This window comes from Otolemur garnettii, unplaced genomic scaffold (assembly GCF_000181295.1).
Source record: "Otolemur garnettii isolate 467f Iridium unplaced genomic scaffold, OtoGar3 scaffold00093, whole genome shotgun sequence".
Lineage (NCBI taxonomy): Eukaryota > Metazoa > Chordata > Mammalia > Primates > Galagidae > Otolemur > Otolemur garnettii.
In genome coordinates this window covers 5797471-5823064 of record NW_003852488.1, presented here as the reverse complement: position 1 = coordinate 5823064, position 25594 = coordinate 5797471, and the positions used below count along the sequence as shown (strand labels likewise).

The 25594-nt window shown below is 35.4% G+C and overlaps 2 protein-coding genes across 2 annotated transcripts in view; both read right to left on the bottom strand.

The window, feature by feature from the left end:
- The window catches only part of SLC25A31 (solute carrier family 25 member 31), a 35624-nt gene extending 33024 nt beyond the window's left edge, over positions 1–2600 (bottom strand). Inside the window, exon 1 of the mRNA XM_003795531.2 lies at positions 2369–2600. Coding sequence (XP_003795579.1) covers positions 2369–2600 — 232 coding nt within the window. The remainder of the gene's footprint in view (positions 1–2368) is intronic.
- A 7113-nt stretch (positions 2601–9713) lies between these two features.
- The window catches only part of INTU (inturned planar cell polarity protein), an 89194-nt gene continuing 73313 nt past the window's right edge, over positions 9714–25594 (bottom strand). The window contains exons 10-16 of the mRNA XM_003795530.1: positions 22285–22347; positions 20614–20835; positions 19521–20003; positions 18105–18202; positions 14691–14880; positions 12535–12683; positions 9714–10175 (exon numbers count right to left, since the gene is read on the bottom strand). Of these exons, the coding sequence (XP_003795578.1) occupies positions 10064–10175; positions 12535–12683; positions 14691–14880; positions 18105–18202; positions 19521–20003; positions 20614–20835; positions 22285–22347 (1317 nt within the window). The 3' untranslated portion in view covers positions 9714–10063. The remainder of the gene's footprint in view (positions 10176–12534; positions 12684–14690; positions 14881–18104; positions 18203–19520; positions 20004–20613; positions 20836–22284; positions 22348–25594) is intronic.

The window sequence follows — 25594 nt, the reverse complement described above, 5'->3', positions numbered from 1 at the left end:
AAAAAAAAGTATAAATCCTGAACAGATCAATAACAAGTAGCCAGATTGAAGCAATAATTAAAAATCTCCCATTAAAAAAAAAAAAAAAGCCCTGGACCTGGAGTTGAATTCTACCAAACATACAAAGAAGAACTGGTACAGATGATATAGGTTGAGTGTCCCTAATCCTCAAATTCAAAATCCAAAATATTTTGAGCACTGACACTGATGCTCAAAGGAAACAGTCATTGGAGCATTTGAATTTCAGATTAGTGATGCTCAAACAATAAATATAATACAAAGATTAAAAAAACAAAAAACAAGAAAAACTGAAATCCAAAACATCTTTGGTCCCAGGCATTTCAGATAAAGTGATATTCAATCTGGGTAAGTGGTAATCAAATACCCTGAATTGCTGACATGAATTTTCACAATGATGAATAACTCTTAGTAAACTTCTAAACAAAAAGAAAGTACAATTTACCCTCTACTTCCTTACATGTTAGATGCATTACTGGAATCAGGGTATAATAAAGGTAAACCCTAGTTTGTGTTTATAAGCAAATCAGAGTTAGGTTTTAGGTTTCTATGTTTTACTGCTACATGAATATCCACTGAAAGATCTAAGTCATCAAATTGCAAGGTCTTTATTGTGTAGGACTGACCTGAGTACAACAGCAGGATATTTAGTATACTGCTTGCCTTGTGTATCACAGCAATTTAGGATTACACTTCTTTGAATTAAACCAAAAATTCCTCCACAAGTTTCCAAAATGCCTCTAGATGGCAATACTATCCTGTTGTGAATTACTGATCCCTTAGCAGAGGCTACACTACAGTGTACTCATAATCCCTTGTTCAGAAGAGTAGAAAACACCTTTAGAGTTCTGTTTATGATAGTCTCATCTTGAAAGGTAAAAAAAGCAGAGATCAGAATGATCTCAATTTACAAAATATGTATTGAATATGTTTAGGTTTAAATATTGCAAAACACATTTAAAATATAAATTTGCACTGGTCATCACAATTTAGCAAAAGTTCATTTTACCTGACTAAATATTTAAAGCAGATAAACTAATAATACAGAAGCCCCTACTTCTCTGGAGATGGCTTACAATATAAACCAAAGACAGGTTCCTGCTTTTCTCACAAAAATCTTGTGGGAAATGGGAATCTTGCTTTGAAAAAAATGAACGGGAATGGGGGGAAGTGAACTACGAAGTATCTGGGTTCAGCTCCCAGACAGACATTCCAAACGCAGTTTAGATGATGCATTAAGATTCTACCCCTGACCCCATACACCTCACTCAACATGTCAGGAAGAGTTGTAACCACATCTCTGAAAAGATGTGGTTTTTATGGTAGAGTATTCTACCCTAGACTTATGAGTGGAAGAAGGAACTGCACCGGAGCTGAAGGCACTTCATTTCATGTTCAGAACACACAATAAATAAATCGATTTCTTTTTTGAAGTTTGTAGAGATTTTTCAATTGACTCCAACTATATGAGTGATTATATAAATTCTGATAAACTTATCCCCTTAGCTAACTTGAGAGCCATTCCACTCGCAGGAATGGGTCATAAAACACATTATTCCCTCAAATATTTCAGTATTCATGAGAAAAATCATGGTGAACAAAAATAAAATTTTATTTTTTTCTTTTTAACTTTTTTTGCTAAAACTGTAAAACGTAAAATTTTAAATAAAGACAGGGCCTGATGCAAAAAGAAAACTGGTAATACTGATCTCATACTTATGTAAAGTTTTTACATTTTGTTCGTTATGGACTTTGTCATTTTTTAAAAAAAGACTGCATTAAAATACTGTTTATTTCCCTTAAATTTCATGCAGAGGTGAATGCTTTCTTAGTCTCAACTCTGGTCCCCAATAGTTCTCAAAAGTAAATAGAACCTTTTTTTACTAAAAGGTGGTAGAGTACTGAGGGAGTCCAAAGCTTCTTCAGTATTTGTACTTCTCATAAGCAGACTATTTCAACAAACATCTACGCAACTTAACTAGAATGCCTAATGTCATCTCCCCCAATCCTGAGGGGAAAACCGCATTTCTTCTGGGAAAGGTGCAAATGCACCAAGGCATAAACCATGCTGCAGCAGAGAAATTTAGAGAAAGAAAAGGCACCACACTAGTTTCTGTCCCTCTGCACCAGAACATGTGTAGGCTTCTTTTTTTTTTTTTTTTCTTTTTTGGCCATAGGAATGCAGAGCTTTTTAGATTAAGAAACTAAATTATGGAAGGCTAAGAAATTCATCACTGGCAGACGAGGCTGTGTGGCGCCGGCAGTCATCCCCCTTCCCACGACCCCCCTTCTCTAAGAAGCTGACCAGGAACCGGGAAAGGCTGGAGCGGTGGGAGCACGCCTTACGTACCCTGCTCACGGGGAATCCGCACCAGACAGTCCACCATGCCTTTGTACCGAGCTTCGGGGCTGATCTGCTTTGACGAGGCCTGCACCTGCAGCAGGAGCTTCACCCGCTCGATGGGTGCCACCGCCGTCTTGGACACAGCCGCCGCGACCCCGCCGGCCAGGAGATCCTTTCCGAAGGACTTGGCGTCAAACAGCCGCTTGTCCACCTTCTTCTTCCCAGGCTCACGCTGCATGATTGGGTGATGGACGTAAAAATTGGCACCCACGGCTCAAACCGAGAGGAGGGCGACGATGAAGGGAGGAAAACCGCTTCCAGCGTTGTCCTGGCGGGAAAGTGGCGCTCAGGACCACGGGAGATAAGCGTGCAGGGCGGGGTCTGAGAGAAAAGCTGCGCAGGCGCCTCCAACGGCCTCCAGCCGCCGGCTCCTGACACGTGACTCCCGACACGCGGCAGTGGCTCTGTTCAGCCGTAGCAAGGCTATGCCCTGGCTTACCTGCGAGGGAAAGGTAGAGAAGGGGACCCATGAGAGCCAGTTTCAATTTCTGGAAATTTAGAGGCCAAACTAGGGCCAGCAGTAGGCCAATTGTGTGGGATTATACGAATTTTAGTTCCCAGGGTTATCCCGTTACTCTTAGAAATCGATTTAATCTAGTCCTTTAAGCCTGGATCTTTTGTAAGTCACTTTCTCAATTGTCTTTGCTGATTGCGCCCCCCCATAGCATAATTCAACATGTAAAAATGATAATTTATTGTATTTAAACGATAATTCTGTCTAGAGCAGTGGTTCTTGATCCGGACTGCACATTCGAAAGGGATGGAGATGGTGGTGGGTTTTTTGTGTTTTGTTTTGTTTTTTATGCTTGGGATTAGGCCGTAACTATTTTAGTAGAACTTCTGGAAGTAGGGAAATCAATATTTAAATTCTCCAGGTAGGGCAGCGCCTGTGGCTCAAAGGAGTAGGGCGCTGGCTCCATATACCGGAGGTGGTGGGTTCAAACCCGGCCCCAGCCAAAAAAAAAAAAAGGAAAGAAAACTACATAAATTCTCCAGGTATTTCTAGTGTGCAGGGTTGAGAACCAATGACACAAACTTTTTAATTGCAGAATCTCTTTTATTACTCTTAAAAATTATTGAAGATACAGTGAAGCTTCTATTTTTCTTTTATATATAGACATTTACCATAGCAAAAATTAAAACAAAGCTTAAAAATATTCATTTAAGTCATAGGGGTCCTCAAACTTTTTAAACAGGGAGCCAGTTTACTGTCCTTCAGGCTGTTGTGGGAGCTAGATGGCTGTTAAGCAGGACAGGCAGCGGCTGCAAACTAAGGTGACCAGACATCCCAATTTTGGTGGGACAGTCCCGAGTTTTAACGATTTCTCCCCCACCCCCTGGCGTTTTTTAAAAAGTCCCGATTTTTGGAAAGAATGCACAACAAGCTAGAGAATGGCGGGAGAACAGGAAAGGAATATAAGGTTTTTGGCTGCCATGTGGCTATTTCGCCAAGATATGAGTTTTATATTATTTTTGTAAATTTTATAATGTTAAACTTTAATAATAACAAATAATTGTTGAGAACTAATTATTGAGAACTGATTATCAAAGTTCACATTGTTGATCAATTGTTAGAATTCGACCACCATTGTTTGACTTAATGAACAATGGCATTTTTTGGCATTTGCAAGTACAAAAACATTTTGTAACTGTCAGATGATACACATCATACTGCGTGCTAGTGCTAGTTAAATAAGTGATGTCAACAAATCAGCTATTCAGATAATTTAGGTAATTTATTTATTTATTTATTTCATGAATTTAGCAGACAGTACTCATATTATTTATATTTTACAGTGGCAGCAAAAAGTCTAATGCTGGCCTTGAAAGTGACACGACTTATGAGATACCATTATTAAAAATATATATTGATAAGGAAAAGATTAAAACTTGGGCATCAGCAAAAATCACAATAGAGAAAAAAATGGTTAGAAATATTTCATCATTTTGAAACAAACCATGTTCCATACAATAATGCACTAAAAATTGTGGGATACGTGCTGTCCTTACCAGGAACTAATGCTGCGACTGAATGCGTTATTTTCTACGGTAAATAAAGTGTGGACATCAGAAAAATCACAATTAAGTGCTGAGACTTTGAAAGCCATTTTATGTGTGAAATATAATTTAAAAAATTCTTGTGAAAAATTTCATGACCTTTTAGACAGCAATCTACTAAAAAAAATTCACTCAAATGAGAAATATGCCAAAGAATAAAATAATACTATACATAATTTTTTAACATATATTTGTAAATTATACTTATGTTGAAATTAAAAAAATATATTACAATACTATTTTTGTGTTCTATGAAAATTTTTGTTGCTCCACATAGACCACATTTTTAATTAAGAACTTCCCCCCGTCCCCGTCAATGGTGTCCCACTTTACCAATGTTAAAATATGGTCACCTTATCCATACTGCACCTTGAGAACTCACATAGAGGCTGGTATCACATTCAGGTTTGACCTTTTTTGGCAAGAATACACAGTAGAGGTACATCTGTCCTGTACATAAAATGTCTCTTTCTTTTGCTTTTTCCTTTTCACTTAGTATATCCTTCTTTGGAGGTCCTTCTCCAGGATATATAGTAGTATATCATCTATTCCTGATTCCTTTTTATAGCTTGTTTGATGGTTTTTAGTAAATGGAGATCCTTTTTTTTTTTTTTTTTGAGACAGTCTCACTTTATTGACCTTGGTAGAGTGCCATGGCATCATGCAGCTCACAGCAACCTCCAACTCCTGGGCTTAGGCGATTCTCCTGCCTCAGCCTCCCAAGTAGCTGGGATTACAGGCACCCACCACAACGCCCAGCTAGAGATCCCTTTTTAACCATTTCTTACTTTGTAGGACATGAAGAGCCTGGAACACATCTATAAAATGTGAGGTGAGGGCAGCACCCATAGCTCAGTGGGTAGGGCGCTGGCCACATGCACCAAGGCAGGCAGGTTTGAAACTGGCTGGGGCCAGCTAAAACAACAATAACAATTGCAACAACAACAAATAGTCGGGCGTTGTGGCAGGTGCCTGTATTCCCAGCTACTTAGGAGGCTGAGGCAAGAGAATTGCTTAAGCCCAAGAGTTTGAGGTTGCTGTGAGCTGTGACACCTATGGCACTGTACCAAGGGTGACAGCTTGAGACTCTGTCTCAAAAACAACAACAAAAATGTGAGATGAGGTTTAGTTTTATTTTGAATTTTAGGTTCTGATTTTTTCATTAAACATGTTACTAACCTTTCTAATATTACTTGTGACTAATAAAAACCATTTAGGCCAGAGGGATTCCAAACCAGGAATGTTGTTAATATTTTGATTGCTTTACATAAAACCAGGTGGCAAGTCCTACTGGTATCATGTTTGGTGCCCACTTCCTTTCCATAGCAGCTTATTTAACTCTTAAGTGGGTCTCACTCCCTCTTTCCAGTTGACATACTGCTGCTAGATTAACCTTTCTGAAAGAATTGCATTAATTGTATTTCTAGGCCTATAAAAGTCTCCTTATTGAAATTCATTGTAAATTCAAGAAATAATTGGCCATTTATTAGAAAAAAATCTGAAAAATGAAAAGTTTCAGTCTCCTTTAAGGGAATCCAAAAGCATTAACAGGCACATAGGAAGAAAGTGAAGAGAAAATTTCTTGAATCACACTCCAGGTAATACTTTTTTAAGATGCCAAAGAAGGTTTAAGTTAAAGAACTGTCTCTGGTCACAGGAAATATAAGTATCTCAGAGGATAGAAAAAGAAGTGTTCTGTGTCTCCCAGGGCAATTTTCTTTTCCTCTCCCACTCTTCCCCTTTCAGACATTTGAACTGATAGTTGACAATGTTTATAGCATATTCCTTTAGGATACTAAGCTTATCTCTGATATGTATTTATTAATAGAAGACAGACAAAAGTGAAAGTACCTACTTTGCATGTCGCTTTTTTGTCTTAAGAGCACCGAATCAATACTTTTTAATAGATTGAAGCTGAAAATGCTGAATTTATTGACTTTTATTTACTAAATTAGGAAAGGGAAAAAAGTTCTAGTGATTTATATTAATATTGAAAGTATAGAGTCTTAGGACCATTGTACTGTTTACTCTTCTTAGAAATCAGCTTGGTTACTTTCTTCACTTTCTTTGGGTGTGGGGTCACCTGAGCAACCCTTTTCCTGGTTTCCCCATCTGCCACATTTCCTATCCCTTTTTCTTGCTTCACTATTTTTTCTCGTAGCATTTAGCAACACATTTCACTTATCTTGTCTGTGGCCTGCCTCTAACATTGGAACACAAACTTCTTAAGAGCAAGAATTTTTAGCTTTTTTGTTCCCTGGTATGTTCTCAGCATCCAGAACAGTGTTCAGCACAAGGTAGAGATTCAATAAATTTTTGTCAGATGAGCGCATAGAAAGGAAACACAATTGCAAACAAACCTCCAGAACATTTTTATTTAAAACTAACTCATAGTATAAAAATAGCTCTAATTATATAGAACATAGAAATACAACTCTGCAAAATTAAATTATTTCAGACAGTTTGATATATAAAGTTTTAGTAACATTTAATAATATACTTAAAAGTATCCAAAGTATAAATCCTTGTTTATTAATGAATTTTTCTCATCATCTTTCCTACATTTTGTACAGTAGCAGGTATGATTTACCTGACTCCTTGGTTTTCAACCAATGGGTATTTAATATAGTAAATGGTAGTAGTAGTAGTAGCTAATCTTTTATAGCACATAATATGTGCCAGCCACTATTTGGAGACAACACAAAACAAATAATATTCAAAGCAGAAAAACCTAGTAAATTAGTTCATACCTTTGCCCATTTATATCAGAAATATTTTAAAAAGGTAGGCACTGCAAAATTACTATCTTGCTATTATGTATTGTCATCAATAGTCCCTTAGCACAAATAAGAAATATTCCCTTGCTAAGTACAGTTTCTCTGACATGACAAACATAAAAAAGAGCTAAAGAAAGGGGATGGAGAGAGAAGGGAGAAGTAAAGTGAGAAAGAATCTAAAATGCATTTTGGAGGGCTAAAAGATGATAAGACAATATTTGATAATTAAAAATGCTAGTTGTATAGTTTATTAATAGTCTTTGGTGGTAGGGTACATTTGCATGATACTAATAAATCTCACTTAATGTTTCGAGTCCACTAAAGTGTACCTGTGTGGTATCTGCACTGTTAACTTTGTTCCCCTTTATTTAATAAAGTCACAGGTACTTTATTATCCAATTATCAGATTGATCTAATTTCAGATGTGAATCTGAACATATTGTTAAAACAGGCAGCTAAGTTTACCTGTAATGCTTACTTAAGTATCTATTTAGGATAAAAACAAGATAATGTTTGGTTTTATTTCTTAAAAATATAGTGCTTTTACAACATGGAAGTTATAGTGCACATCTACAATACAGCAAATGGTTTTCCCTTGATTAACATCAGCAGTATATGTTTTGCCTTTTATTTCAATTGTTGAGTGATGCCCTCATGATTCTTTGACATCAGGAAAGCAGTTCAACAGATCACAATTTCAAAAGATGAAACAAAAAAAGTCTCCAGTGATAAAACCCTAAGCCCTAGTTAAGGCTGTCTGAAAGCCTGTAGTAATCAATAACTGCATTTATTAATAATTATCAGTATTAGAAGTAGCTCATGGTACCTTGAGGGACATATCCAGAAACAAGACATTTAATAAATGATTTTAAACAAAATGCCTCAATACAGATATGTAATACAGATATGTACATAAGCAGCCATCTGTGGCTAGGAGCCTTATCATTTGACTCAATATTGTGATTTTTAAGGGGAGGATATTTCATGCTATTTTCTACAACATTTCAAGAACCAAGGTTTATTATCCTCATGTGAATGCCAAAGTTAAGGCCCACTAATCACTAATGGGACAAATATGCCGTGGCTTGTGTCTTTTTTTTTAAAAATAGCTATAATCATATATTAAATCTTTTCTTCAATAATTTTAATTGAATATATACTTTCCCTTTTTAGGTGGAGTTGCAATAGCAAGCTTCTCTTTCTTTCTTTTGTTTTGTTAAATTATTTATTTTGAGAAACTTGGTCTCACTGTATTGCCCAGGGTAGCCTTGAGCTCCTGGGCTCAAGAAACCCTCCCACCTTAACCTCACAAGTAGCTGGGACTACACCTTCAAATGCGGTTTGTGTCTTAAATGTGTACGTGAAAATCTCCCAAACTAATGACAGAGTGATAAAAGTGTTTCTTTTAAGACAAAATGACCCAAATGGTGCCCCAGCTAGGTTTTGTAGTTAGTTTTTGGCTAAGCTGGATGGCTCACATTTGAAGCAGGAAAAAGTACAGACTGATTTTAGATGTGCTGGTATAACTTGTCTTCCAAAAATTAAGTCCTAAAGAAGAAAACACCCAGTATTGTAAAGTGTTGGAGGCACTGAACTTCCAGGAAGATCAGCTGGTAAATGTCAAGTAATAATGCAGTATTTATGTTCTTCCTTTCTCTCTACCAAATTCTCAGCCAATGAAAATTCTCATACTACTACTTTTCTTTTCCAACAAGTAAACTATTGTTCACTGAAGTATCCCAAAGTGTCCCCCCTTTGAGAAAATCTAATACGTAATGATATATACTTATAAGACAAAAATTTGTATTTTACAAAAGAAGTTACTATAGGATTTCTTTAGCCAACCTTTTCCAATGTTTTTAACATGATTTGGTTTAAAAAAAAAAGATTTATGTACAACTTCCCTGAAATTCATGAACTGTATAAAATATGCACATAGTATCCCTGAATATATTTTAACAACAAAAAATGAAAATTTATAGATAAATAATTTAAAAAATATATCCTAGTCAAAGCTGAGTTTATCTGAAACAGTCAATAGAATCAAATAAATAAAAAATAAGTTTAATTTTCATTTTTCCTTCACAGCAAGGCATATAGTAAAATATAGGGTGACCATAAAGTTCGTGTGTAACTTAAAATAGTGTGCACAAAATTTACGGCCACTGTGTACTTAAACTACTGAAAAGTATTTGATTTGATAAGGAATCAGTACTTATCATTACAAACTGACCAATGGGCAAGAGAAAAAAAAATAGTACATTTTATTTAAGAGGGATTTTTGAAACCTCAATGCTATCATCTCATTTGTATATGAAAACTCTGAGCTCAGAAGAGGTATAAAACTTGGTCAACACTATAATTAGTTATAGAACCTGGATACCTCTTCCCAATTTCATTATTCCTCCACCAGATTATCATTATTAGTTTTGAGAAAAAAGAACAATGAATGGGGCATTTTCCCAAAATAAACACTTCCTATATTAATTTTACATAAACACTTCTTACTATTTCAAACTAGTCAATAAATTAACACTATACAGCAAAATAGCAATAAGTTAAGAATCCCCTTTCATATTTTGATCACGTATCTTCTCAAAAGTCTAATGATACTACATTATGATTGAATTCCACCAGCATTTCATCTCAATACATGTATTTAACAATATTATTATGTTCAATATTGAAAGGTGAAAAGAAAGCTAAATCCTATTTCTCTGTGTTTTGATCTTGGCAATTCTAATGATTCCAACAGGAATTTTGTTTATGTTCTACGCATGTGTTTCTGTACTTCAACAAAACACAGCTACAAGGTTAACCCAAAGAACAATTTAAAAGCCATTTCAATGGCAACTTCTGTTACGGAGTCATGAAAACAGACATAAAGCTCTTGAGGTTTTGGATGAAGAAAAAGTCTCCTGCAAAAGAAAAACATACATTCATTTCAGATATTAGACAACAAAAACATTAAAAAAGAAAACCCTAATCCTTCAATTTATCTTTTTTTTCCTGAAAGAATCAGTAGTAAACTAAAAACATCAATCTAAATCTATAATAGGAGAAATGCAGGTAGAGTTATTTCTAAATAAATCATAAATACCTTAGGTCAATTATTTTTATTGTTCCAGTGTATAAAAATCCTATTTTATCAACATATATTACCATAAAATGCTCAGTATTAAATTATTAAATCCAGTCATTATTATAGTAAAGCTAACAGTATTTAGCATCATTTGAAGTATCGTAGTTATGATGCTTAATCATCAGTTTTAAGCATCATTTAAAGCACAATAGTTATTAAATATTTATTGCCACTTGCATTCTAATGTTTTATTTTATTAAATATGAGAGCTCTTTTTGTAGATAGTATTGAGTTGGTATTAACATTAAAATTTTATTTGGTTTTCTTAAAGAACTAAATTTTTAATTATTTAAATCAATACTAATATATATAAATTGAACTATTTAAACTGGGGACAGTTCTGCCTTACTTATATTTCTTTTCTATATAGATCTGCATCATGATAATTCAGAGCCTTTTGATTCTTTCTATTCCAACTGTTGCAAACATAGTTAAGGCACCACTATACACCTGCACAGTGCCTAACTGGTCATTTTATCTCTAGTCTCTATTGTGGCCCCAGCATTCCATTGGTAGCTCCCAGCTTAATGTTTCAATAGTGCAGCCCTAGTCACACTACATGGAGATAAGCTTATGCTGATACTCCCAAGCCTAATTGGTTACATATCATAATCTCAAGGAAGTTTACTAAAAATACTACTCCCATAGATTATGATTTAGTAAGTCTGTAGTGGGGCCCATGCACTTCTTAATTTTACATAAACACTTAATTAAAACTTGTTCTCTGATTTGAACAAGTCAACCAAGTGATTCTAATCTCTTTACAAAAGAGATTTGTAAAGTGTTTTTCATATAGCTTAATACTGCAAGGTAGGTATCTAGTAACCTTAGTCCTACCCAACTCTGTGCCCTTTCCTCCACCAAATATTATTTTAATTCAAAGAACTTTCAGTGTAGGCTCTCTGCAGTGGCCTGAATTAGCTTCCAGCTCAGTTTTTCACTTTATCTTTGTATATGTCACTTCTCCAACATCCTGGCAAACCAATCTACTCACTGTCACGCCTCATGATTTCCACTGTTTGGGTCTTTGTTCATACTATACTCTTTTCTTAGAATGGTCTATCTAAAGCTCTTAGCCTTTCTTTGTAATCTTTGCTTAAACTCCCTCCTCCCCAAATTCCTATAACATTTGTTTGTATGTATACATAGTATTACCTAATTCATTTTTTATATATGTATACCCACATATTTATACCTATATAAAATATACCTACATAATAATCTATAAATATATAGATAGTTGCGCGTAATATAAAAAATGCTAGATGTAAGACCTTTGGAGGTGATAACCATGTCTTTATCTTTGTGCTTGCCATACCACCCACTTATCCACCCACCACCATAGTTTGCCAAGGATAACTCCATATGCTTGTTTTACTAAACAGTCACATATTTATCAACTGACTATTATGTGACAGGTACTATGGCAGGTACCCGACACAAGATAGGTATAATTCCTGACCTCTTAAAGCTGACATTCTAGTAAAGGGAGAACACATTCTGGTAAAGGGGGAATAAACAATAAACTATAATACAGGCTGATATAGAGAAAAACTAAGTAACACTTTAGTGGGTAGGAGAGATCATGGATCCTATCTAAGGAGATGACCCATTAGTACTAGCTTGAATATCAAGGAGCTAGATATTAAATAAGGGGTTAGGGGTAGAATATTCCACACAGAAGGAACAGCAGAAACAAGATTTGATTGGTGCCAATGTAGCTGGTACATGGTGTATGGAGGAAGAAGCTGATAGGACATAAAAACAGAGATGGGCAGGGACCTGCCTGGGTCTGGTGTTGTGGTGACGGGTAGGAAGGGGAGAAAGAGAGCAGAGGAAGCAAAGAGAGAGGGGGAAGAAAAGAAGGAAGTAGGGAAAGAAATAGAAGGAAAACCATGATGTTATTCTTTTGGTGATATTACTAATGTAATTTGTAAAGTAACAGAAAAAAAAATTTTAGTAGAAATGGGAGGGATTTAAAAGATATTTAGCAAATGAAATTCTAAAACATATTAAAATTCTAGAGCTAGACTAATAATTCTGTGCCTACATTCTAAAATGTTAATTTCCTTTACTACTTTTCTTTTGCTTTTCTAACATTTTACAATATGTTGAAATACTTTTTTCCCACTTACCCTACTACCCAGTAAGCCATAACTGGTGGTGCTTTTTTCTGATCAGTCCAGTTTTCAGGTGAGCATTCAAACAACACACCATGTTCTTTCACACAGTTAAAAGAATTTGCCGAATCTGAATGGCCTTCACCATTAAGTGCTTTCTTTTTCTGTAAATTAATAGTTATTATTAGTACTAACTAGTATTAATAGTGTTGTTACTTTAAAATATTTTCATATATTGATTTGAATTGGTTGATCCTCATACTTAAGTGCCTATAATGACAGTCTTCTTTTTCCTTGTAGGAAAATTTCTACTTTTCCTTTATACTTAGATTAAATACTATCTCCTAAAGGATAAAGTGTCCCTTAACTCCTCCAGGAAACACTCTTGTTCATAGTCCTATATTATTAGTATTTATATTATATTATAGCAGCAGTTTGAGTAGGTACGACTTCCCCAGAAGATAGAAAATTTTAAGCATTTTTTTTTCCAGAACAGAGAAAATACACTATTTATCTTTGTATTTTTTTAAATCACCAGTGCCTGGTACATCGCAGATACATAATAAATGTATTCTAAATGAATAGACAATTCTGTCATAAATTTACAGCACACATATTTAAAGCTGCTTTCCTTTCATGCATAATGTCTAAATTTATCACTGATTAAAGCATTAGTAAAAAGAATGACTCATTTAGAATACAAAGACTTTTTATAAGACTCAGGCCAAAACAGAAGTGGTCCTTAATTCTTCTCTTTCTTTCATAATCCTCATCCAATGTATCAACAAATCCTTTTGGTTCACCCTCCAAAATATATCAAGAATCCAGAAGCCATAATCATTTCTTCTTTGAGAATTTCAGCAGCCTCCTAAACAGGTCCCTGCCTCAACTCTTGCTAACCTACAGCCTGTTCTTCCCATAGTAGGATGAGTGATCTCCTTTAAAACATTAAGGATCATGAGCCTCCCCTGCTCAAAACTGTGCAAAGAACTTTCCATCTTTTTCAGAACAAGCCCAAAGTCCTTACAGTTTGTCAGGCCACGCATGCTCTGGCCCTACTACCTTTGTGATCCGATCTCTTTCCACTCTCCTACATACTCAGGCTGCTCCAGTGCTCTCCTGACCATCCCTACCTCTGTGGCTTTGCACTTGGTGTTCCCCTCTCCTGGAAGCTCTGCCTCCAGATAGACACATGGCATGCTTCTTCACATAATTCAGATTTCTTTTCAAATATTAATTGAGAGACCTTTTAAAACAGTAACTCCTCGCATCCTTACCATATTTTAGTATTCAATTTGACACTGATCCTTCCTGAGATACTATTTACTAATTCATTTGTCTGCCTCATTAGAAAACAAACTTTAAAAGGAAAGGGACAAAAAAAAAAAAAAAAAAGGAAGGGACTTTGTCTGTTTTGCCCACTGTTGTATTCCTAGCTCCTAGGATGTTTGGTATAAAGTAGGTACCCCATATAATTAAATGATATGGGTAAGACTAATTTATTATTACTAAATATTACCAAATAAGTTGATGAAATATTCCCTTATAGAATCTATCAGTTGTGTTCAATAGGGAGCAAAGAGCATAAGAACCCAAAGCACATAAAGAGTATATGGTCAAATATAACATTTTTGCAGACGGCAACTTCTGAGAACTTGAAGGAATTATCTATAAGGCAGAATTTTACTCTTGAATGAGTTCTGAGAGATGACATAATTCAGCCCATTCACTTTAGAGCTGAGGAAATAGAAGGGTTGAAGCTTAGTTCAGGATTCCTTATTCCCAGCTCAATCTTCTTTTGAATCCAAGTTCTTCCCAAATTTGGCATCCTTAATACATGCATTACCACATATATTACAACAATTTTCAGAGAGGTTTTTGGTTGTATGATGTCACAAGTTTATAATGCAAACTACAACATTCTACTGCTTTTCTATAGAAAACCCTAGTTCCCCATTTCCTGAAATAGTAATTTAGGACCTCAAATTCAATATTATGAAACAAAGCTTTGAAGTATTGTGGGTGCTATTCTTTGGGCACCCAAGCTAGATTGGGCAACTGTTAAAATAACCTAATTAAATAAAAACATTGCTGGACATATTGATTAGAGAGAATGCTTATAGATCTGGATATTAAGCTAACAGAAAACTGTATTTACAGCAGTGCCCTACCTTTTCCATAACTGTGTGCTGGAAAATTGTGCGAATGGAAAGACAACATTGATGGAAATTCTTTATTAGCTGAGGGTGAATAGAGCCACTTAGCTGTGCCACCTCTTCATGGGTAGGAGTAATAAAGATTCCTTGCACTGTTTCCAAGGCAACATAGTGGAAAAGTGTGTTCTCAGGACCAGATGTCAATCTTAATAAGAAAAAAAAAAAACAGAAAAAGAAGAAAAAGGAAATTTATAAATATTGCTTCATTTTGAATTTTGCAGACTTCTTAGAGCTTTTATCTAGAATATAATATTAACAATTAAAAACGAGGAACTGGGCCAAACATTTAATTCCCTTTTTGTCCTTAACTGAAGTACAGACTAAAGCAAGGGTTATTAATTCTCTTAATGGAGGCAAATACTACATGTTATGCAAGGATAAATAAACAGCAATTCATTTATAAGTAACTTTATCATCCATTTGCTAAACAATCCAAATTGGCCAAATTCTTCTTTTTCCATAGTTGGTAATGAATAACTCGGCTCATGTTTGGACCAGATAACCACAAGCCATAAACAAGGTATCACTCTAGTGTGGACCACATATAAAAGTATCTTCCAACAAAGTAAACACATTTAAGTTAGCAGCATTAAACTCTTTTACTATGATAGTCAAACTTACGATTCTGAAGACAAAATTATTATTACTATCTGTAAAGCTGGATTAATAGCAATTGACTGGTAGTATTGAACCACTTCTCGTCATTACAATTTTCCTTCTCTCCTATATTTTCTTACTATTTTAATTTTTCCTTTGCTCCCTTATCCTTTCCTCCTCTATTTAAAATCAGATAGGCCAGAAGGACCTTCAAATTTTGTTAATTTTGGTAGTTAAGAGTTAAAGAACAACAACTTTAAAATACCATAGTCTGAATTCTTATAATGACCTTGAAAGATGTAACCTATTACTATCCTTATGCTACCCATGAATAAAATCAATGTTTGGTGGACTTGGATTAACTTGCTTGCGAGGTCACATAGCCAAGAGGCAGAGCCTAGCTAAGGCTGAAGTTTGCTCTACAATATCCTGCTTTTTTCTCTCCAGGGCTGACTTCTGATTGGCAGTCTTTAAACATAGGGACAAGAATCCCCCACCTGCATCTCATGCACTCAAGCCACACTATTTTAATCCTTCTATGCTAAACACTGCCTGTGATAAAAAATGTTTTTAATTGGTTTTCTTCTAGCTGTAAGCACAAACAAGGAAAAGGCATACTATATTTCAGCTCTTAGCTTAGGTACTGCCTAAATCACCCCTTCTGATTAATTCCTGTTAAAGTGTTAATTAGGGAGTATGATTCAAACCAACTTTTTATCACTGATTTATAGCCTACTCTTCTCTTTTGAGAGCAGGAATAGAGAGGGAAGGAGATATCTATAAATTCTCTCACTTTTCCATAGGGTAGCTTGCTGGCTCATTATTAACTGGCAGCTGATAACCTTTCTAGAAATAAAAACTTAAGATATTGGTAAGAGGAATTATGGTTATTCAAAAAGGAAAATACTTAAAAACATTTAACATTTTAAACTGCAGGTCTTCAGATTCAAGAAAAGATACAAAACAGACACTATTCTTTAAAAAAGAACTAAGTTTCCCTTTGAGGGGATTTAGCATTACAATTTTATCATCTTTTAAAGTTTTATTTCAAAAATAAACCACAACACAACAAGCAAGTTTAGCTCTTGAAAACCATAAACTCACTCAGTGTGTATTCACTGAAAGTTAAAAAATCACCACATTAGCAAATACTCAGTAGGAAGACAAAAGAGTTTTATAAAAAAACCAGATAAAGTCAGATTTGTTCATCAGAAAGGTTACCTCTGAAGTAGAGAATGGCTTCAGGGTAGTCTGGGAGGTGGGAGGCTGTTGCAATAAAACCAGGTGAGAGAAAAAACAGAACCCTGAACTGGTAGGCCAGTATCAACAGGATACTGGATATCAACAGGTTATCAATGGATTCATGAAGATTGGAATGCAGAAATGGGGACTTGGTTACTGAATGAAAAGTTTTGTGTATATTATTTTTAAGATTATATAGTTAGACTTTACAAAAATATGTCAATGTAAATTAGAACAATATGTTTATCCTGCTTTATATCATGTTTTTAAAATAAACTATATATGAAAAAACCTTTTCATGTCAATAATGAGTTTCCTCACAACTCTGGGACAAATATATTTGAACTTGTAAAATGTTTCAAGAATCAAGAAGGTGGTAGCTCTACACTTCTGTGTGGGGGTGTGTGTGAGAGAGAGAGAGAGAGAGAGAGACACAAAAGTCTATTTGTACATGTCTAGTCATTCAAATAAAATATACAATTGAATTTTTTACGCTGGTGGATCCCACACATGACATCATAATTAAATACCAGGTAAGGCTCAGGCAGACTCACTTGTCAACACATAATAATTGCATAAGAAGTGAATACATAGCACCTCATGTTGTAATAATTACAGACAATTTAAGTTGGTAAACATTCTCTCCTCATTAGGTTCCCTTCATTTCAGAATTCTTTACTCAATGTAAATTTTGAGGCTTTACTTGTTTCCTAAATTGGGTATTACAGGACCTGTTCCCTGGAACCCAAACTATGAGAGGGAGATATACAGAGATAAAGTTTATTAGGGAGCACTCTTGGGAGAAATAGCTGTAGGGGTAGTGTGACTGAAGCAAGATTAAGATGAGGGAGAAGTGGAACTGCGCTGAGGTTGCAACAGGGGTGCAGTGGATACTACTGAGAACTCTAAAGTTTCAATGGCCTTTCAGAGTCATCTTGAATTTAGGCAAGGGGCCAAGCCTTTGTACTCACTTATCTATTAGTCATTAAAAGTGGGTTACTCCCAGAGAGGACTGTAACCTTAGCTAAGTCAACAAACTACCATGTCAGAGACAGCCAGGGGAGGGATTTAGCTTTGTGGCAAGGCATTAGCAACCATCACTCCCAAAATGCTGGGAATGAGTACCCTGGGCTAAGGGATAACTGGGCAGCATACCACTGCATCCACTAGAGAGTCTAAAAATAGTAATTTTTAACTTAACTAAAATTTGAATTGAAATTTTAAAATTTTATCATTCAAAATTACATTAGACATTCAAAAGGGAGGTTTGTGGAAGAGAGATAAATGTTTCACATTTTCAAATATTACTCAGGGTGCTTTTATCTCTTACTATGCTAATATAGTCATTTACCTAAATGTGTTATGAAATATTACAGGAATACCATAGGTATTACTGTTATTACATACAATACATCATAATGTCATTTGTTGAATAAAATCTCTATATGTTATGAAAGTGTGTTTTCTCATTATAACACTTCTTTCAAAAAAGAGGTTAATTGAAAAGAATATTATAAAGAAATTTCTCACTTCATTGTGCTATGTATTTCCAGTTCTTTTTCTGGAAGGTCCTTTTTCAAGTTTACCAAATGAAATGGATTTGGAAGAGGAGACTTCTTTTTAGTGACCTGTAAAATACAGTTAAGTGGGTCAATTTACAACTAAGAATGGAATCAAACAGCAAAAATAATTTAAAAACTAAAAATTCTTCTAAGAACTATTTACTATTTTGTAATGATTCTTTTAAACATTTTTAAGGCCAATTTGTAGTTCTTGGCTTATCTTTTTGCTAACAGGGATCCCAGAGCCATTTCATGGAAGGGGATGGTGGTTTCCCCTGAAACCATTCTCCAGAGTCATTATGGAGACTTCACCAAGTTTACATGTATGTGTACCTGTCTCCCTTTCTGACTCTGCATTCCTTAAAGTCAAGGGCCAGGTCTTACTCATCTCTGTGTCTTTTTTGTAGTAGGTGTTCAAACGTTTGTTTATTGAATGGCTGAATCTTAAAGGTTAACTCAATTTCTCTTGGGAGTTGTTCATGGCTTTGTAATTCTTAAATCTGTCCAAATCCTCTTAGACCACATTTCTTACCAATTTCACTGACTGGGATAATTTGAGTACTTCTTAACTACATTCCACCTAGGACTCCAAGAACACACTATTGTTTAGAAGCAGGAGATTGAATTTATAGTTATTTATGCCATGCCACTCAGAATCTCATATTTTATTTGTGCCCCCTTTCAGATTCTTTCTTCTTCATGCCTTGTAAGGTATCACCTCCACCCACCCCACCCTGTTTTGAAAGACAGGAGCATCACTAGAATAAGTACAAAACCTCCCAGAGCAATCACTTTGATAATCTATTGGATATTTTATGGTATTTTCATGGAAAACAATTAAGAAAAATTATGAATAATCTAAAAAATGAACATCTTCTTTGCTTTATAGGTACATTTTGATTCTTTGAGTATGGACACCAGAACTTCACAGGGACAGATTTAAAAAAAAACAAAAAAACACAAAAACTTCATCTATAAAAAATGGAAAACATACACATTCTTAGGTTCTGATTCTCTTTATGTTTCTGCCAAACATTTTATTGGCTATTTAGTCAGATCAGGCCCCCAAAGGCCCCACAGCTAAGATGTTCTCTGTTATCATTGTAAATAGAGAAGGGAGAGATGAACATGGAAAGTAATATTAAAGAGTTTCACTACCCAGAAGTACTATTAAACAGATATCCTGGATGTCAAGGGGCTCCTGTCTTATTACTTGCACATTTCTTTTTTCTTCTGGGTTCTAAATAATTGGTTTGCCAATAGTGACTGACACAACCACCATTTCAAATAAGGAATAATATATTATTAAAAATTTCTCTTGCAATTATAAGGATTGGACAGATAGCTTAGCTCCCGGAATATAAACATTTGAATGAACACACACCTTAAACAAGGCACCACTTACTTCTGAACCATCAGAGCCCTGAGATTCTCTTTGCTTCCGTACTATATCCGGTGTGGTATGGAGGGTAAGGCCAATACCTTCTCCGCCTTCACAACCATTGTCAGACACTCCACTGCTTCGGGAAGGACTGGGCTTACGTGTCCTTAAGGAATAGTCACCAAAAAGGGTTCTTCTGCATGTAGGGGAGGTTGCTACTTTAGAAGCACCTGGTAGCCTACTGAGAATAGGTGAAGTGGTCAAATTATCTATTTTTTCATGTGATCCAGCAAGGAACCAGTCAGCACAAGACAAACAGGGGTTTGGAGAAGATGCTAGCCTTTCATCTATGCGAGAAACTACTTTTTCCAGCTGATAAAGAGTTGTTTTGACCTGATCCACGTATATACAGTCTGGTCCAGGATTCCCAACAGCTTTGGATGCGCAGCCTCCAGCTTCTAACAGTACGCATAACATATAATGTCTCTGTAAGAAAAAATTATTAATCTAGATTTAGCTACCATTAAAATATTTACGTATAATGTACATGTATAAATTTATGAATACTAAAGATGTGAGAATATGGCATAATTACATGATGATTATTAAAAATTCCTCCCTCCCCATTCCTTCTTGGTTATTATCAATGCTTATTAGTCCCAGTTGAAAAGATTTTAATATACCATTAACCACTTCTCTTGGCACACAAAATTCCCTAACCAAGATAGCTGTAAAAAAGCCTTGATTATTGGCAGTCCTTTCATTTACAATTACATGTCATTCTGTTTCTGATGTTATATTCTTTTCATGTCTCCTTCTGTTTCCCAAAACAAGTCAGAGGATAAAACCATTATAGAAAGGGGAACAAAAGATCTTAAGAAGCTGTTAAAATCTTTTCCTAGATTTAATTATTAATATTTCTTATTGCAAAAGAAAAGCAGTAGAAGGGCATATAATATCTTCTTGAGTACTGGTATGAGACATACTCATAATTTTAAACAAGAATATTTGTTTGTGTATTTAGACAGTCAATAGATGGCAGAAAAAAAAAGAAAAAGAAAGGAAAATTCCAAGAAAGAAGCCACAGTAAACTTACCAATCCAACAATTAACAAAAAATATCTCCCTTCAGGTTCCTGAAAGACTTCAGTGTTTGAGTCTGCAGAAGGTTGGAGGTGATATTGAGGAAACACTTCTCGCCATATTATCAACTGACCGATTCTTTGTTTTGCTGCTAAAGGCAGCAAGCAATAGTGGCGACAGTATACAGCAATATCAACGAGATCATCCTTAGGCAAATGGCTGCATATCAAATAACCCTTCAATTTAACCACAAAGAGCAAAAGTCAACTAGTGGTACAAAGCAATAATCCTATAATATATTTCTAAGAGTTGTTGTTTTTTTTTTTTTGGAGAGTGTCACAGAGACTCACTTTGTTACCCTTGGTAGGGTGCCGTGGCGTCATAGCTCACAGCAACCTCAAACTCTTGGGCTTAAGTGCTTCTCTTGCCTCAGCCTCCCAAGTAGCTGGGACTATAGGCACCAGCCACAAAGCCCCACTATTTTATGTTGCAGTTGTAATTGTTGTTTAGCAGGCCCGGGCTGGGCTTGAACCCCCCCAGCTTCAGTGTATGTGGCTGGTGCCATAACTACTGTGCTATGGGTGCTGAGCCATTTCTAAGAGGTTTTATAAACACTTCTTCAGTTGGCTTAAAATATTCCAGTTTCAAAGGGACAAATGAACAAATAGCAAAAATAAATATTTTTTCCTAAAGTTGAACTAGAGATCAAATGATCTCTAGGGACCCAACAAGCAAACTTAAGCACAAAGCAAGACCACTCCTGTGTAGAACAGGTTGGGAGTTTGGCAAAATTAGAAAAGAACTAAATTCTGAAAAGGAAAAGTGGAGAAGTAGGGGTCAAGGTAGGAAGAGACTGACTTTTCACTGTATATACCCTTCTGGATTGCCTGATTTTTTGCTAGATGTGTTTTAAATAGGGTTGAAGGATTTTATTTGAAAATAAAAATATTTAAATTTATTGTGTGTTTAATTTGCTTTACATGTAAGTCAATTAAATGTTAAAGATTTACTTTAAAAATGTGCAGTTATATCTGAAGATAGGTTAAAAAATAAACTACTGCAAAAGGAAATCAAGAAAAGTATTGCTCTTCTGTCTTACATACTTGGTTCTTTGAGTATTTACTTTGAACATCTGTAAATACTTTAAGAGTATAATAAGACCATAAATATTTCTTGTATTTATACATATGTAGGTACAAGTCTTGTTTCAAGATCTTCATCTGGTTGGGTGTGACAGCTCATGCCTATAATCCTAGCCCTCAGGGAGGCCAAGGCAGATAGATTGCTTAAGATCAAGAGTTTGAGACCAGTCTGAGCAAAAGCGAGACACCATCACTACTAAAACAAAAATAGGAGGATTAACAGGGCATTGTGGAGGGCGGCTATAAGCAGTCTTAGCTGCTTTGGAGGCTGAGGCAGGAAGAATGCTTGAATCCAAGACTATGAGCTTGCTGTAAGTTAGGCTGACACCATAGCACTCTGGCCTGGGCAACAGAATGAAACTCTGTTTCAAAAATAAATAAATAAATAAAAGAAAGAAAGAAAAGATCTTAATTTAATGGTACCTGCATTTAAAAGAGAAGAGATAAATGTATTTTTTAAATATGCAAAAGTTTGAGAAAATTTACTTTAAGTCTGTTTATATCACAGTTGTACATCTAGAAAGAGTTCAAGCTTTAACTTACCTTGTAAAATAGAGAAGACCCCACAATTGTATACAGTCGCCTCATGTCATAATAATCTTCAGACTGGGGGAAAAATTCACAATAGATTTATGATTTTTTTTTGGCAATTAAAAAAAATCCCAGTTAAGCTATAATAGTTAAAATGGAAATGACACTCATTAGTAACTAAACTTTTCATAGTGCCTTCTTTAGAAATCAATATACCATAGTATTACGGTGAAATATACTATGTAATATGCTTATATAGTTATTTGACTGAGAATAATCTTATTTTTAATTCTTAATAAGACACCGTTGATTAGAGATATCTATGAATAGAAAATACAATTTGCTACTCCATGAGGGATTTCTGAAAATAAATCTTTTTAAGACAAAAAGCTTCCAATATACATCTTCAAACATACCCAGCATTACCATATACTATTTTTGAAAGCACAAGTTGGTACAGCCTATTTGCAGGCAACTGAATAGTATATAAAAAAAATTAAATGCACATACTCTCTTTGAGTAATTCCACTTCTAGAAATTTACAGAAATGCTCAATCAATATAATCAAGATTTTTATATAAAAATTCAGTGGAATTATTTGTAACATGGAAAAAGTAGAGATAATGAGAAGTTCAACAATGGAGGACCAGTCAACTGAATTAATATATTACACCACAGAATCTCATACCAATGTTAAAAAACTACGATTTATCTATATAAGCAGGTATAAAAGTTTCTGTATTCAGCAAAGAATACAAGCTGCAAAGCAAAATATACATTATAATCTGAAAAATGCCCTCCTTCAATTCTATACATGTGTGTTGGTTTGTCTGTAAAATGTAACTATAAGAGCAGTTACACCTAGGGATGGAAACAGACAAGAGGGATGAGGGAGTACATTTCACTTTCAATAATCATGCTTGTATCTTTACCCTATAGGTATGTATTACTATTATAATTTTTAAAAATGCAGTTAAACCTAAAAACTGGAAATTATCTAAATATCTTTCAACTGGGGAATAGATAAACAAATTGTGATATATCCGTACAATGGAACACTACTTAGCAATTTTAAGGATTGAACTGATGATAGAACATGAATGAATCTCAAATCCATTATGTTAACTGAAATAAGACAGACAAAAAAATATCTACTGCATGAGTCACTTTATATGACATCCTGGAAAAGGTGAAATCATGGAGACAGAAAATAGATCAGTGATTTGCCACAGACAAGGGACACAGAAGAATTTACTAAATGTAAACTATACCTTGATGATAATTTTAAGAAATGAAACAAAAAAATAGAAGTTAGGATACAATACTAAATCTTAAACATAATTTCATAAGAAGTTTAGAATAGGTGCTTATTTTCAATTTATTTTATTAAGATAAAACTCACAGGGAACTGTTTTGAGTTTTGAAAAATATATACAACTGTGTAAATGCCACCAAAATCAAAATGTAAAACAGTTTTATCAAAATTTCTTTTCAGGCTCTTCATTTCAGCCATACTGGATTTCTCTCCAGGCCTTGCCTACACCTAAGCTCCCTCCCACCATAGGGCCTTTGAACATGCTGTTTCCTCTGTCATGAAACCTTTCCTTATCCTTTGTCAGCTGTGTGGCTCTTACTCAAATCTCAGTTCAAGAATCACCTCCTTGAGGTGAGGTTGTAGCTAAGGGTGTATCATGAGGTGGTGGTGTACAGAAGACAAGTGTGTGAATCGGCTCAGTAGAGACCTGACTGGCTAGGCAAGTGACTGGGAGTTGGGGAGAATAGCTGCCCCCACCCCTCCCACATGGAGGTCCAGGATGGGAAGACAACTTTCTGCAGTTTTCAGAGTAGGCGGACTTGAACAGTATACAATAGCCAGGTTTGAGTAACAGCTGGAGAGGATTTACCATCAATTTGGTGGCTGGCGGGACAGCCATGCTGGTAAGGTCCCAGTTGCCAGGGGACGGCCACTGTGGGAAGACTGTGAGAAGGTCATGAGGTGGGGCCTCTGAGCAGAAGCCTAAAGCACGGCTGTCTTTGGCCTGCTGAGAACAAAACTCCACTCTTGGGACAGGCTGAGGGACTCCCACACCCCACAGGAAGTATTATCATGGGACACAGTGAGCCCTGCCTCTGAAGGACTCTGGAGAGGTTTATAATCCCAACCCAGGTCTGAATGCTGAGGAAACAATCAGGTAATCACTAAGGACAACTAAGTTGGGAACCAGGATCATGCTAGGGAACAGAGAGAGGTTGCTGGCTGGGTTCCCTGTCCCTGTAAAAAAAAAAAGAAAACCCCACAGTGCCACTTGGTGTCCTAGCAATATATATGTATGTATATACATATACATTAAAGTTGGTCCTTTCTAATATATATATGTATTTTTGATATATATGTAAATATATAAATACATTTTTTCTCTTTTTTAGTATCTTTTTCTTCCTTCTTTTCTTTATTGCTAAGGTTGCTGCTGTTTTTGGCTATTTGAACTTTTGTTTTGTTTTGCTGGGTTTTGTTTCTGCTATTTTATTGGATTGGTTCTATTCTTAACTTCCATTTTTACTTTCGTCAAGAGCAAGGGCTTCTATACTTATGGCTATGATATTTAAGCCTCATTTATTCTCCCTATTTCACTCTTCTCCATGTCTCTTTTGATAAAGACTCTTATACTTTTCTCATCTTTCCCACATAAATTGTTCATACAACAGCTGAGATCTCACCTCCTTTTTTTTGGTCTTTCTTCTTTCTCTCCTTTTTCCTCTTTCTTCTCTCTCCTTTATTTAGATACAACTGCATTTTTAATTTTTATTACCTATTCTTCTTCTTATTACCATTTTTTCTTTTCTCGCCGAGAGCTGGAGTGGCCTGTCTGTGGTCTGGTGGGGAGGTCACGGCAATAGTCTGGCTCAAGGTGGCCAAGAAATCATGGTCTAGGGATTCCTTCTACCTTTGGTGCTGGCAAGACAGTATAAGCAAGTCCACTGCAGAATTTTTCTATCTTTTTTCATTTCAATTTTATTTTTCCTTCCTGTTTTTTTTTTTTTTTTTTAGTCTTTTCTTTCTCTTCCTATATGGCACAGGTAGAGTCTAGCTTTGCTCAGGCTGGTAAGGAGCTCCTCATTTTGAGGAACCGACTCAGCCCAGCCTCTCAAAATCCTTGAGTTACAGGCATGGCCTTAGCACTGTACCAATCAATACCATTTCTTCCACCACTCTCACTCTCTTTTCCTGTCCTCCTTCACTACTGTTCTTCAATTCTTTTCTTTCATCCCCCTTCCTTTTCTTCTCTTTCCTTCTTTTTTCTTCTTTCTTTTCCTCTTATTT